General features: G+C 36.7%; 1 protein-coding gene across 28 annotated transcripts in view; it reads right to left on the bottom strand.

The window, feature by feature from the left end:
- The window catches only part of DGKH (diacylglycerol kinase eta), a 204254-nt gene that overhangs the window by 23343 nt on the left and 165323 nt on the right, over positions 1-15588 (bottom strand). For 22 of the 28 annotated variants that reach the window (XR_014071424.1, XR_014071425.1, XM_081550817.1 and 19 more), the window contains 5 exons: positions 14215-14340; positions 12018-12135; positions 10914-11024; positions 10677-10773; positions 4638-4745 (listed from right to left, as the gene is read on the bottom strand). Coding sequence is in view for 26 of the 28 variants with exons in the window: in XM_081550817.1 (XP_081406943.1) it covers positions 4638-4745; positions 10677-10773; positions 10914-11024; positions 12018-12135; positions 14215-14340 (560 nt within the window). In the remaining 2 variants the exon portion in view is untranslated. The remainder of the gene's footprint in view (positions 1-4637; positions 4746-10676; positions 10774-10913; positions 11025-12017; positions 12136-14214; positions 14341-15588) is intronic. The other 6 variants (XM_081550826.1, XM_081550835.1, XM_081550825.1 and 3 more) reach the window with 1 other exon arrangement.

The following is a 15588-nucleotide window of genomic DNA, read 5'->3' as shown; positions in this document are numbered from 1 at the left end:
TTGAGAAACCTGTATGTAGGTCAAGAAGCAACAGTTAGAACTGGACATGGAACAACAGACTGGTTCCAAATAGGAAAAGGAGTACGTCAAGGATGTATATTGTTACCCTGCTTATTTAACTTATATGCAGAGTACATCATGAGAAATGCTGGGCTGGATGAAGCCCAAGCTGGAATCAAGATTGCCGGGAGAAATATCAATAACCTCAGATATGCAGATGACACCACCCTTATGGCAGAAAGTGAAGAAGAACTAAAGAGCTTCTTGATGAAAGTGAAAGAGAAGAGTTAAAAAGTTGGCTTAAAGCTCAACATTCAGAAAACTAAGATCATGGCATACGGTCCCATCACTTCATGGCAGATAGATGGGGAAACAGTGGAAACAGTGGCTGACTTTATTTTTCTGGGCTACAAGATCACTGCAGATGGTGATTGCAGCAATGACATTAAAAGACGCTTGCTCCTTGGAAGGAAGTATGACCAACCTAGACAACATATTAAAAAGCAGAGATATTACTTTGCCAACAAAGGTCCGTCTAATCAAAGCTATGGTTCTTCCAGTAGTCATGTATGGATGTGAGAGTTGGACGGTGAAGAAAGCTGAGCGCCGAAGAATTGATGCTTTTGAACTGTGGTGTTGGAGAAGACTCTTGAGAGTCCCTTGGACTGTAAGATCCAACCAGTCCATCCTAAAGGAGATCAGTCCTGGTTGTTCATTGGAAGGACTGATGTTGAAGCTGAAACTCCAATACTTTGGCCACCTCATGTGAAGAGCTGACTCATTGGAAAAGACCCTGATGCTGGGAAAGATTGAGGGCAGGAGGAGAAGAGGACGACAGAGGATGAGATGGCTGGATGGCATCACCGACTCGATGGGACGTGGGTTTGGATGGACTCAGGGATTTGGTGATGGACAGGGAGGCCTGGCGTGCTGTGATTCATGGGGTCACAAAGAGTCAGACACGACTGAGCGACTGAAATGAACTGAAGAACATGAAATCTGAGAAGATGAAAACACGTGGGCTTACTTTGCTTTGATGTTAAATATATTTTCACAAAATTAACCTAAAAACTTTAAATTTCAGCTCTATTACTTTGTTCTTTTTACTTCCTCTTTTTACTGTATCATACACAATTATGCCTCTGAAAAAATATTCAATGTAAAGTAGTATCATAATTAAAACTTACTGAAAATCTCAGGACACAAATTTGGGACTTTTTGTTATCAGACTGCCTGGTTTTAAACTGTCTCCCCCACTTAGGAACTGTGTAAGCTTTGTGTCAGCTTCTTTGTTGATAAAATTTAGATAAAAATTGTGGGTATTCATATGATAATCTCAATAGATGCTGAAAAAGCCTTTGACAAAATTCAGCACCCATTTTTGATTAAAACTCTTCAAAAAATGGGCACAGAAGGAACTACCTCAACATAGTAAAGCCATATGTATTAAGCCCACGGCAAACATTATTCTCAGTGGTGAAAAACTGAAAGCATTTCCCCTACGATCAGGAATAAGACAAGGGTGTCCATTCTCGCCACTATTATTCAACATAGTTTTGGAAATTCCAGCTACAGCAATCAGAGAAGAAAAAGAAATAAAAGGAATCCAGATTGTAAAAGAAAAAGCAAAGCTCTCACCGTTTGCAGATGACATGGTACTGTACACAGAAAACCCTGAAGATATTATCAGAAAATTGCTAGAGCTGATCAGTAAATTTAGCAAAGCCACAGGATACAAAATCAATACACAGAAATCACTTGCATTCCTATATACTTAACAATGAAAAATCAGGAAGAGAAATTGAGGAAATCAATCCCATTCACCTTTGCAACAAAAAGAATAAAATGTCTAGGAATAAACCTACCTAAGGAGACAAGAGAACTGTATACAGAAAATTGTAAAACACTGATGAAAGAAATAAAAGATGACATAAACAGTTGCAGAGATATTCCACATTCCTGGGTAGGAAGGATCAATACTGTGACAGTGACTATACTACCAAATGCAATCTACAGCTTCAATGCGATCCCTATCAAATTACCGACAGCATTTTTCACAGAACTAGAACAAAAAATTTCAAAATTCATATGAAACACAAAAGACCCTGAATAGCCAAAGCAGTCTTGAGAAAGAAGAATGGAACTGGAGGAATCAACCTTCCTGACTTCAGATTACACTACAAAGCTACTATCATCAAAACAGTATGGAACTGGCCTAACAACAGAAACACAGACTAATGGAACAAGATAGAAAGTCCAGAAATAAACCCAAGCACCTATGGGTACCTTATTTTTGACAAAGGAGGCAAGAATATACAATGGGGCAAAGACAGCCTCTTCAATAAGTAGTGCTGGGAAAACTGGACAGCTACATGTAAAAGAATGAAATTAGAACACTTCCTAACACCATACACAAAGATAAACTCAAAATGGATTAAAGACCTAAATGTAAGACCAGAAACTATAAAACTCTTACAGGAAAACATAGGCAGAACACTTGATGACATAAATCAAAGCAAGATCCTCTATGACCCACCTCCTAGAGTATTGGAAATAAAAACAAAAGTAAACAAGTGGGACCTAATTAAACTTAAAAGCTTTTGCACAGCAAAGGAAACTATAAACAAGGTGAAAAGACAAACCTTAGAATGGGAGAAAATAATAGCAAATGAAACTGACAAAGGATTAATTTTCAAAATATAAGCAACTCATACAACTCAAGGCCAAAAAAATAAACCTAATCAAAATGTGAGAAAAAGATTTAAACAGACATTTCACCAAAGAAGACAAACAGATGGCTAACAAACACATGAAAAGATGCTCAACATCGCTCATGATTAGAGAAATGCAAATCAAAATGACAAGATATCAGCTCACACCAGTCAGAATGGCCATCATCAAAAAGTCTACGAACAGTAAGTGTTGGAGATGGTGTGGAGAAGAGGGAACCCTCTTGCAATGTTGGTAGGAGTGTAAATTGGTACAGCCACTATGGAAGACAGTATGGAGATTCCTTAAAAAACTAGGAATAAAACCACCACATGACCCAGGAATCCCACTTCTAGGCACATACCAAAGACATACGCCTGAGGAAACCAAAATTGAAAAAAAACACACGTACCCCAGTGTTCATTGCAGCACTATTTACAATAGCTAGAACATGGAAGCAGATGTTCTGTAGATGTTTATAGACAGATAAATGGATAAAGAAGTTGTTTTACATACACAATGGAATATTACTCAGCCATAAAAAAGAACGCATTTGAGTCAGTTCTAATGAGGTGGATGAACCTAGAGCCTATTATACAGAGTGAAGTAAGTAAGAAAGAGAAAGATAAATATCATATGCTAATGCATATATACGGAATCTAGAAAGATGGTCCTGATGAATTTATTTGTAGGGCAGCAGTGAAGAAACAGAGAAGAGACTTATGGCCATGGGGAGAGGGGAGGAGAGGGTGAGTGTATGGAGAGAGTACCATGGAAACCTATATTACCATATGTAAAATAGATAGCCAGTGGGAATTTGCTGTATGGCTCAAGGAACTCAAACAGGGGCTCTGTATGAACCTAGAGGGGTGACTGGGAGGAGCTTGGGAGGAGGTTCAAGAGGGAGGGGACATATGTACACCTATGGCTGATTCATGTTGCTGTTTGACAGGAGACAATAAAATTCTGGAAAGCAATTATCCTTCAAATAAAAAATAAATACATTTAAATTTTTAAAATGTGGGTTATTACATTGTAAACACGAAACTCTCAGAACACTGTCTGCCTACCTAGTAGGGGTTCAAGGAACATTAGCTTTATCTATCTCAATCTCACTGATTTCTTCTCCTTGAAATATTTAAGAGTGATGATGGGCTGACAAATAACTGGTTACTAATTTAAATTTTTATACTCCAATAGGATTGGAATATATTCGTATTATGAAAATTACAAATATTTTCCAATTTATTTTATACCTTAATCCCTGCCTGCACATTTCAGAGCTGTGAGAAATTGGTTCAGTGAGAGCCACTACATCATAAGCCTCAAATCAAAGGGCCTATCATTCAGAGTATACGACTCTTCAAAGATCATGGTAAACTTTCCATTTTTATTGTTATATATGCGTTAATAAGTGCGTCATCTCTCATCTTTAGAACAACTGCATTTCTTAGGTTGTGTTTTTTCTCTTTTAATAAAGGAGAGAATAAAAACAAAAATAGCCATATACCTCAATGGCCAAGTGAGCCCTTTGACATTTCTAAAAATTAAAACAGTAATAAAATACAAATTTAGAAAAGTAAAGGTACAGAATTCTGCCTATTTTGGTAGGCAGAATAATATTCCCCTCCCTGCCTTCCAAAATGCCCGTGTCCTCATTCCTGGAGCCTGGGAATGTCACCTTACATGGCAAAAGAGCCTTTGCAGATGTGATTAAATTAAGGACCTTGAGATGGGGAGATTATCCTGGATGATTGGGGTGGGCCCAGTGTAATCACAGAGATCATTACAAGTGGAAGCAGGAGGCAGAAATCAGAGTGATGCAACGTGACAAGGACTCAATCGCTTTCATCACCTATGGAGATGGAGGAAGGGACCTCATGCCAAGGAATGTGGGCAACTTCTAGACAGAGCAAGGGAATACTTACATCATCTTCTTTAGTTCCACCCCAAAAGTTGGTGCCTCCGGCATAGCTGGGGATGTTCAGCACTGCTATTCCTTGCAGACTGGGGAGAGGAATATACTGTCCGTCGCACTATAAGGTCAAAAGTCGAGAGGTCAGACCAAAAGAGCAAAACCACGAGTTTGGAAGACAGTAGAAGACCAAAGATGAAGGACAATGGAGGAAAGTGGTGGTGATGTGAGCTTTTCTATAAATATATTCCTACACATTATATTTATCTTATTTTTTAATTTAAAAAATTTTAAAGAGTAAATAATTATAGCAGAAGTTGTTATAGAAAAACAAATTGAAAAAAGTGTTTTATAAACCAACCTCAGTGTTCACTGATGGATGAATGGATTAAAAGTGTGATATATATATAAATATATCACACATATATATAATATGCTGTGCTATGCTTAGTTGCTCAGCTGTGTCTGACTCCTTGTGACGCTATGGACTTTATCCCACCAGGCTCCTCTGTCCATGGGATTCTCCAGGCTGGAGTGGGTTGCCATTTTCTTCTCGAGGGGCTCTTCCTGACCCAGGGATCGAAACCCATGTCTCCTGTCCTAGCAGGTGGATTCTTTACCATTGAGTCACACATGAGTAAGTTCTTGCTGAAGAGAAGGTTTGAGCCTTTGTTTTAAAAGCAAGGTGTCTGCAGATGCCATACTTAAAACAGATGCTGTATTTTCACTAATTCTCAAATTAAAAAATAATTAACATAATTTTATAAAAATTCCATTTTAATGCCCAATGAAAATGATCTTCAACCTTTAGAACAAATGAGAATCTGGTTTGAACCTACTTTTCAAAAATTTTAAATAACTGTGAATACTTCTTAACACTAACATCCACAAGGTGTTTTTAACCTTTCTTTTCTTTTACATTTCAACATAGTCAAAGGCTCACACTGTATCTTGGTACCTAGGGTGGTTCCTGGCACATAGCAGGTGCTCAGTGAGTATTTGATAAATGAATGAACATAAAGTATTTAGTTGAACAATAAACCTTTTCTGAACTCAACTGAACAAATATTTTTGTGTTCTTTAGAAAAGAGTCATATGAGTCACAAAGGAAATGGAAAAATGTTATCTTCATAAATATAAAAGGAATACTAAGAAAATCCAGAGCAGTCCTTAAAGATTTTATCAACAAATATACTATTTGCAAGCATAATATGGAATAAGATGAAAATGTCAAAAGCTCCATATACTTTGCTGAGTTTAACATACATGCATTAGGAAAACACCCAGGGTTAAGAGCTTAATGTCCATTTCCTAGAGTCTCAGGGAAAGTATGAGCAGTACAGATTCAATAAATTAAGGTCATCTGACTCAACTGTTTCTTTCAGATTCGGGAGTAAGTTCAGGAGTGTTATATTTTTTGTATAATCTTCTCTAATCTCATATTTCCACTTGTTCATGATGCTGCAAAATGCCTTAAAACTGCAGTTACACTTTTTTTCTGACTAGTGTTTGCTTTTCAGCTCCTTTCATTAGGAAATATGGGAAGACAGTGGGCCTGTTTTGAATTCTGTCACTTATTTGGTCAAATGCCTTAGACTTTCAGAGATTCATTTTGCTCATCTGGAAAACGGGCTAATAATACTTGGTCCATAGTGTGGCCATCAAGGTATAGGACAAGGAAACATCTAAAACACACAGTAGGGAGTCAGTAAATGACTTTTTTCAGTTATAATTACAAATTAATGTTTTATGGGGAAAAAAACTGGAGTTGAAGTTTTGGCTTCTCCAGATAACAACTGCTTGATCTTAGTTAGGTAAGTGACTTAAAGTGAAATAAATTTTAATAAATTTATTTCTGAAATAAATAATAATACTTGCCTCATAAAGAATGATAATAACTGTCTCATAAAATTTAAGCATTAAACACAATATGTAGAAAGCATTCAGGAAGCTTCAATTATTATTTTTGTTGGTGTTTAGTCACTCAGTTGTGTCTGACTCTTTTCTGACTCCAGGGACTGTAGCCTGCCAGGCTCCTCTGTCCATGGGATTTCTCAGGCAAGAATATTGGAGTGGGTTGCCATTTCCTGCTCCAGGGGATCTTCCCAACCCAGGGATTGAACCTGCGTCTCCTGCATTGGCAGGCGGATTCTTTATTACTGAGCCACTAGGGAAGCCCTCAATTATTATATAACATGACTTAAAATGTAGCTATAATCATTATTTTTGAATGAACTAAATAGAGATAGAAATTACTATAAGCCAATTTTAACAAATTATGGAAACAACTGTTATGAGATTATGGAAATACGTGAAATTACAAAAAATGTGAATTAAACAACTCTTTGTTATATTTTATTGTGGATTACAGGTGAACATTGTTTTTCTCCTTCATGTACCTTAGTATTCAAAGGATTCAAAACAGTATTTGATCATTACTTCATTTAAAATCTAGAACAAGCTGCTTGATGCATGTAAATTAGGTATATCTGGACAAAAAAGTCATCTTTAAGAAAAAAGGTTGAATCTTAATGACATTTTTCATTCATAGGTCAAAGGTATTTCTGCTCTAAAAACTGCAAAATTTCATATTACAATGTTATTCTACATTTCTGGCATTCTCATGATTGTAGAGAGGATTATAAATGTCATTCAAAGGTTCTAAATCTTCAGTTCGTATCACATTCACAGGGTGTATGGCTTGAGAAACAGGGTTTATATTTGCATAATTCTTTACAGTTTCAACTGTGATTTCTTGTATCAATGAATTATAATTCTGCACATAAGCATTATTTTATCCATTTTGCAGCTGGAGAAGCCAAGGCCAAGGTCTTTGCTTTGTGCAAACTCAAAGTCAACACATGATTTCTATACAACACAACAGGGGAAGGCAGACTCCTGAGCAAAAAGCTGAGGTCTTTTTTCGGTCAATGACTGGCACTTGGTGAAAAGGGATCTTTCTGAGAAAAATTTCCAAAGCCCTGAGTCTCTCTTCTCCACCTTTGTCCCAAGTGATCCAACATAAAGGAAATGAATTTTTAAACAACGGACCTTCCATGGTCCTCAGGAGTAGCATGTGTTGTGTTTGTTTATTTTTAACTCTGGGAAAGAATTCTCTAATTTTTCTACTTTACCTCTTGTGCATATTAACAGATGCTTTCACCTATCTTGTTTTCCTTTTAATCATTGAATATAAACTTTTGTATCAAGTTAGAATTATATCAAGTTCTGAACCTGAGGTTCAGAAACCAAGGGTCCATGGATAGATTCACGGTCTGTTAACTGGAATGGTAAAAACATCTCTCTCATAGTAATCTCTGAAATCTAGCAATGCACTCAATTATAAATGACATTGGCAATACAGTACTTGTGACTTCATCACAATAGAAACAGATATTTTGTATTATATTACAGATGTTTCAGGTATCTTTTAATATCATTTATGCTCATCATTACTTCAAAAGTATGGTAAAAGTGTTAGTCACTTAGTTGTGTCTGACTCTTTGCCCACCAGGTTCATCTCTTCATGGAATTCTCTAGGCAAGAATACTGGAGTATGTTGGCATTCCCTCTTCCAGGGGATTTTCCTGACCCAAGGATTGAACCTGGGTCTTCCACACTGCAGGCAGATTCTTTACTATCTGAGTCACCAGGGAAGCCCACACTTACTATTATATATACCATTAGATTTTTGTCATATGATGTAGCGATTAAGAAACATATATATTACTCTACAATGCTTTAAAAATATTTTGTTAATTTATTTCAATATTATTTTATTTTGTCTATATATATTTAAAGAGTGCTTTAAAAACAATATTCCAAGAAGGGGTCCATAGTTTTTACTAGCATGCCAAAAGGGTTCACAGGTCAAAAAGTGTTAAGAACCTCTGCTTAATGGAGATTACAAAGCAGTTGCGTAGGGTATTGTTCAGAATTTGGACCATCAATCAAAAAGGACAGAAACAGAACTTCTGAAGAGCTGAAGGCTCTCCTAGAAATAAAGCAATCCAGTCATTCTTATTCTGGCTAGTGCCCTAAATCTTAAAGACAGCCAGCTATGGGTCTTGACCACACAACACTTAACAGATTATGTAAATGATCATTTGCCTGTCTGTTTCCCTCTCGAGTCAGGGCCAGGACCTGTGCAAGCTTATGGGGCTAATGAAGATGAACACAACTTCTTACCCGTCCTTAAGCAGAGTGTAGCTGACTAGGGGACATAAACAAGGAAAATGATTACATACGCAATGCATAGGCCAGAACCCAAGCTGAGCAATGGATGGGGAGGCCAACAATAGCATTTACAGAATATGGGCCTTCCTGATTTTGTACCTTTTTCAGCCAGTAACATCTATTTTAATTTCATAAGCAATGATAAATCAAACCGATGGATCATTAAGCTGTGCTCTAGAGTGGCAGGTAGAATAGGTTTATTTTTGCTAGAACATTTAGTTGATAATGAATGAGCCAGACACCTGTCTAGTCCACACTCCATCTTTAAGATAACAACTAAAATAAAAAACATTCTGTTTAATGCATTGAGCTGTCAACTTAAGATCTGTCCTGGTGGCTCAGACAGTAATGAGTCTGCCTGTAATGCCGAGACCTGGGGTTTGATCTCTGGGTTGGGAAGATCTCTTGGAGAAGAAAATAGCAACCCAGTCTAGTATTCTTGCCTTGAGGATCCCATGGACTGGGGAGTGTGGCAGTCTACAGTCCATGGGGACGCAAAGAGTTGGAGAAAACTGAGTGACTAACGATTTCCCTTTCACTGTATGCATTCTATACCTCAGTTTAAAATATCCGGTTATAAAAAGATACAAGATATGAAAGACAAGCCTAGCATCATAAACAGTGAGCTCTGGACCAAAGGTGAAAGAAAATAATACTGTAAGAAATTAGTACACTTCTCGGGGTTTCCCTGGTGGCTTGGTCTGTAAAGAATCTGCCTGCAATGCTGGAGACCTGGGTTAGATCCCTAGGTTGGGAAGATCCCCTGGAGGAGCACATGGCAACCCACTCCAGTATTCTTGCCTGGAGAATCCCCATGGACAGAGGAGCCTTGTGGGCTACAGTCCATGGGTTTGCAAAAAGTCAGACACGACTGAGCGACTCAGCGCACACATACACAGCAGACTTCTCAGAGCCATGTCCTCTATCTTCTTTTTCCTGTTATCAGATTAAAGAACTTTTGCTGTCCTTATCATCCTATTTAAATTAGTCAAAAAACAAAACAATACTAGAAAACGTAAATGCTCAGAATCTCCTTTGATTTTTACTAACTTGTTAGTAATTAATTGGAACAAAGTGTACATTTAACTTAAAAACTTCTATTTACTGTGAATGGTATTTTCAGGGATTTATGAAACTTCAGGCATTACAGAATCAAGTCAGAACTTGGAAACTTAAATGAAAACAAGTATGATAAAAATGCTATCCTGGGAGGGAGGTTTCAGAGGGAGGGGACATACGTATACCCTATGGCTGATTAATGGTGATGTATGGCAGAAACCAACACAACAATGTAAAGCAATTATCCCCCAATTAAAAATAAATGAATTTTAAAAATGCTATCCTGTATATGTACACACTTTCATGGTCCGGCCTTTTCACAGGGAACCTCAATTTCAGAGAAACATCTAAATTTCAGGATCTAATGATAATGGTAATTAAGTGTGTCAGTCATATCCAGTGCCTAATACCTCCTTTGGCATAAAGTGGATAACCACTTTTATTTTTTTTCCCTCCAGTGTAAGAGAATAAGTGTGCCCTAAATGTTCTAAGTGTTAGTCACTTAGCCATGTCCGCCTCTTTATGACCCCTTGGTCTGTCCGTGGAATTCTCTAGGCAAGAATACTGGAGTGGGTAGCCATGCCCTTCTCCAGGGGATCTTCACCACCCAAGGTTCAAACTGGAATCGCCTGCAGTGCAGGCAGATTCTTTACCATCTGAGTTACCAGGGAAGCCCATTCAAGTTAAGGCCAAATCAGTTCCACAAATAAATCTTGCAAGATAATCTGAAACTTCTTTACTATCAAGATGAACTTACTTCAAGTTGAACCCTCTGTTCCAAGTTCTTGTATGATCTCTGTAATAACTCCCGAGTTCCAAGGACTCCATACCACATCAAGTTTTTAGTTCGGCTCCTGAAAATAAACATTGGTAGAGAATTTCTGCAACTATTATTTATTTACCCTTTAAATGCAGAGTGAGCCAAAGAGGTAATAAATGAAATGAAAGTAAAATTGCCTTTGTGTAATTACATTATTACTATTATCCAAATTACCTGCATTTTTCAGGGTGCTCCTCTCTCTTATTGTTAAATTCTAATGAAATTTTTGCATCTAATCCAATCCCAAAGTAATTGTTCATGACACATTTTTCTGAATAGCCATCCCTACAATAAGGAAAAGTACATGAAAGTCAATTTCAGGTTCATAATGGCAATTACAATTTACACACAAAATAACACTTGACACCATTTAAGCTTACATTTCTTACAGAAGAGGGGAAAGGTTAGCAGGAATCATTTCCTATTTTTGTGCCACGTACATGCCCCAGTGTGTCGTAAATTTCAGAACAAGTGACCTAAAGGGACTGTGGGCAGGGGAAAGTGGAGACGGTAGTGGTAATGCTTTTTCTATTAATTGTAACAAAATCTCAGTTCTTCTACTTCCTACATAAGCCCCTCACTACACTCACAAATGAGAGGGCTTCACAGTCAGATGCTAATACTCTTTTTTTGGTCAGAAAGTCTACTCCACACTTGTACTCTTATTGAGTAATTTATTAAGCAGAAAACGACTAGACCAGTCCCTTCTTCTAAGCACTTTAAAAAAGTACAAAGGAGTGTGGTCCAGTCCTTCGGGAGTGTCATTAGAGAGATGAGACATAAAAAAGCAAAATTAAATATGGAAGTAAAACAAAGTATCAGTACATATTGAACAACTGATGTTTTAAAGGAGTTTTAAGAAGGGAAGGGATCGGTGTGAGCCAGAAACTCCCTGAAATAAGTAAACCTTGACATTGAATGTGGAAAGATGGCAGAATTGGCAAGGCTGAGAAAAAACTGAGGTGAAAGGAATAGCAAAATTCTGATTATGAAGGCACTGATGAATAAAACATTCCAGGGAAAAGTGTATAGAGCTGTGACTCACTTTGCCACTGGGTTGGTATCCGAGACTCCAGGCTGGAAGCGACCTGCCTTAGATCATGAAAACCACTGTATTTCACATATGTTAATGTATTCATCATCATCAACTTTTGAAATTTTCTGATGTTTTTTTTTTGGATGTGGGACTATTTTTATTGTATTTAAAATGCTACCATTCATATAAAACAGAAACAAGGGAAGTCCAAACAAAATATATGCAAAAGTATATATTCTTACACTGAATCTGGATCTGGGTCAATAAATGGCGTTGCACCAAAAGGGTCAATATTTGCTAGTAACATTTTGTTGATAATAGAACTTCCAGCAATTGAGGCAGCTAGTCCTGCTCTTAAACCTGACAGGAAAAAAAAAATACAGGATCACACATTAAGAGAAAAACAGAAAGAGCAAATCCACTGTTTTTAGTTTTAATCAGAAACATCTTGCTCCCAAAGCATGGAGCAAAATAGCTCCACGCTTTTCAGTGTTTTTTCTCATTAATCAAAACTAAGAATTATGACATTGGTAAATACAAGGTTTCTGATGCTTCTTTTTATGATCTGTTGTCATAAAAAGTGAAACAGGTAAGGACCTAAATAGGAGTCTCTTTGTGACAGTTTCTCATTTACCATCAATGATTCTGTAACTTCAACAAGTAACCACTGCTTCCTTTTCATTAGCAAAGAAGGTAGGAAGTCTGTAAGGAATTTACAATAAAGGCTGAATTATCCAGAAAGTCATAGTTATCATTTTCACACTCTCGAAGCATAGACAATAACACTCAAGTAAAAACGCTGACATACAAGGGTGAAAACTCAGTGTTGGTGTCAAGAATAAGTTGCAAAATATTAAACCCAGGTATTTATGGATTTTAGAAGAATACAGTATTGAACAGAAAAATGAAGCATCTTACCTCTAAATATGCAAAACTTCAAATTTATTTCAACAACTAGTTAGCTTTCCACTAACCAGTTACAGTATTTAAAGCTAATGAGTTTTATGATTTACCAAACCAAATGTTAAGGCTAGAAGCACTAGGAATAAGGACTCCAGGGAACAGACAGACAAAAAGGAAAGAATAGTGAAGAAAAATATGTCTTGCAATTGAGAAACACTAGGAAATTAGGAAACAAAATCCTTTCTTTAGTCCTTTCTTTAGCTAACATTCCTGTCTTCAACAAAGCGCTCCTCTTAGAAATGTTCATTATTTTAGTTACAAAGTTTAGCCGATTATCAAATAATGAAGATTAACTTAATTCTGTCATTTACTCTCATAGTTTTGAATATACAACTGCTGTGCCAGTTCCTTTATGTCTAAATAAGTAAATTAATGAACAAAACAACTATGCTGGTAAGAGAAAAACGGCTTGAAAAGGTGAAGAGTCATATTTCAGATGCTCCAAAGAAAAGCACAGTATTTTCTAAAATGTTTTAAGGTTAGCCATATGTACAGCTTCTATCCAGAAGAGTCCAGGTTTGAAGAGAGATATGACCTTTAGAAGTAGAATCCTTTCCGGAACCAAACATGTCCTGGATTTATCATTTACATTTTAATATTTTCATTAAGATATAATTCACATACCATAAAATTCACCCCTTTAAAGTATATAATGAAGTTTTATACACACAAAGTTGTTCATTGATCATTACTACCTGATTCAGAACTTTTTTTACCACTGAAGGAAACCCCCTATGGGTTAGCACCACATTTTGTTTCTCCATTCATCTGCTGGTGAATATCTGGGTTGTTTCCACTTGTTGACTATTATAAACAATAATAAAGTCTCCAAATATTACTCTTGAATTGTGATACACCTTTAAAAATCATTTGTAGAAGAGACTGACTTTCAAGGTGTAATCTGGGTTCCAAACTACTCTGGAACGAATCTGGAAAGTTTTCACTAAGGCAAACAAATGGTACTTAAGGAGATCTCTGAGACATTTACATTTACCTCCCTCCACTTCCATACACATTCTTCAGTTTCCACTAATACTACCCTAAATCCCAAGCCCTTATCAGGGCTGAAACAGATGCTTCAGATATTCCAAAATGATGCAGTATTATTAGTGTAAAAATAACTACAGATACTTGTGGCTTAAAACTAAGAGGAAGGCTTCAAGGATACTCGAAAGTTGGTTAAATATAAGATCAAAATTACCTTAGAACTTAAATGCAGATTCCTGAGTTCCACTCTAGAGCTACTCAATCAAAATTTCTCAGGTCAGGGGCCAGGAATATGCTTTCTAAGAATTTCCAGGCAATTCTTACACACACCACAGTCTAAGGATCCCGACTTTGACTAATAAAAGTACTAAGAACACTCTCGTAAAGCAACACTTTATGAGCACATTTCTATACAGTTCAGGAAGATGAGTACTTATACATTTTCATAGAAATACTTAAAAATATACCACGTTTCAGAGTGAGTACTACCTGGGCAAATTATTCTGGTATTGAGCACAGGGAGGTTTTCCTTGCTGGCTGCCACAGGGGCACCAGGGCCAGAGTCAGTTTGGGAACGACCTCCCCGGCCATCCGGAGACCGAGGCGCACCTTTGACTGTGGGCAAAAAGTCCAGATTAAGAAGAGATACTAGTAAAGTTATCTAAAAAAACAAGCAAGTCTCTATACACTTGATGACATAAAATAATTTCATATATGTTTAATCAGTAGAACTGAGAATATTACCTTGTGTTTACCTATTCTTTTACCATTTTCTTTTCATTTTCTTGGGATTTACCATGCGGAAGGAATGTGTCACAGGTAGCTGTATTGATCTCTCATTTTAAGTAGATGATAATCAATAGGATCAGACGGTAAACTGTCTGCCTGTAACGCAGGAGACCAGGGCTCGATCCCTGGGTTGGGAAGATTCCCTGGAGGAGGGCATGGCAACCCACTCCAGTATTCTTGCCTAGAGAATCCCATGGACAGAGGAGCCTGGTGGGCTAGAGTCCATTGGGTCACAGAGTCGGACACGACTGCGTGACTAACATTTTCACTTTTCACCATAATTAAAGGTCAATAATACTCCTAATTTGAAAGTGAGCAATCCATATTTAAAGAAAGGAAATTTTGACACCTGACAATCTTTGAAAATGGAACATATATATTGTAGTGTATATTACCAATGCAATCCTTTTCTCAAAAATGTTGAGTAAAAAATCAAATGTAATTAATGTAATTCCCAGAGGAAAAATATTATTTTTTCAAATGAAATCAATATACTTTTATGTCTCAATTAACCATTTACTCAAAGAAAACAGTTCTATCATATCCTTATAAAAGCTCATTAAAAAAATTATTCCAAAACAGAATTATTCTCAAAGTAAACAGTAAAAAGAGATTAAATTCTCCCTAAACTGGTGCAATTTAATGGAGATCAAATAGTATCTTTAACTAATTTAGGAGCAGTTGGCAGGTGTTTAAAAGAAACAGTAATCCTCAAACTCAATTTAAAAATACTCTAAAACCTTATTATCTTTACTTTGCCCAAGACTAATTACAAACTAACTATATTAATCTTACACTCTCATCTTTCTATTCAAAAACTGTCCAGTTGCACTAAGGAAAAGGAACAGAACAGAACTCTTTTTTTTTTTTTGGACAGATGGGAGCCCTGGAACTAATTTCTTATAAAAACAACCTTTTGATATTCATCTCTGATAAAAAACCAGAGAGTATTCTAGTGACCAAGATTGATGTTTCACTACAGGTAACTAAATTAATGTTTCATGGCTCTTCTTAAATATAACATATCATTGATCATATTAATGTGCATTGTGCACATCTCAGACATAGAAATAA

This window comes from Giraffa tippelskirchi, chromosome 12 (genome assembly GCF_054371585.1).
Source record: "Giraffa tippelskirchi isolate mGirTip1 chromosome 12, T2T-mGirTip1v1.2.pri, whole genome shotgun sequence".
Taxonomy (NCBI): Eukaryota; Metazoa; Chordata; class Mammalia; order Artiodactyla; family Giraffidae; genus Giraffa; species Giraffa tippelskirchi.
The sequence above is the reverse complement of the archived record's forward strand: the minus strand, read 5'-3'. Positions and strand labels throughout refer to the sequence as shown.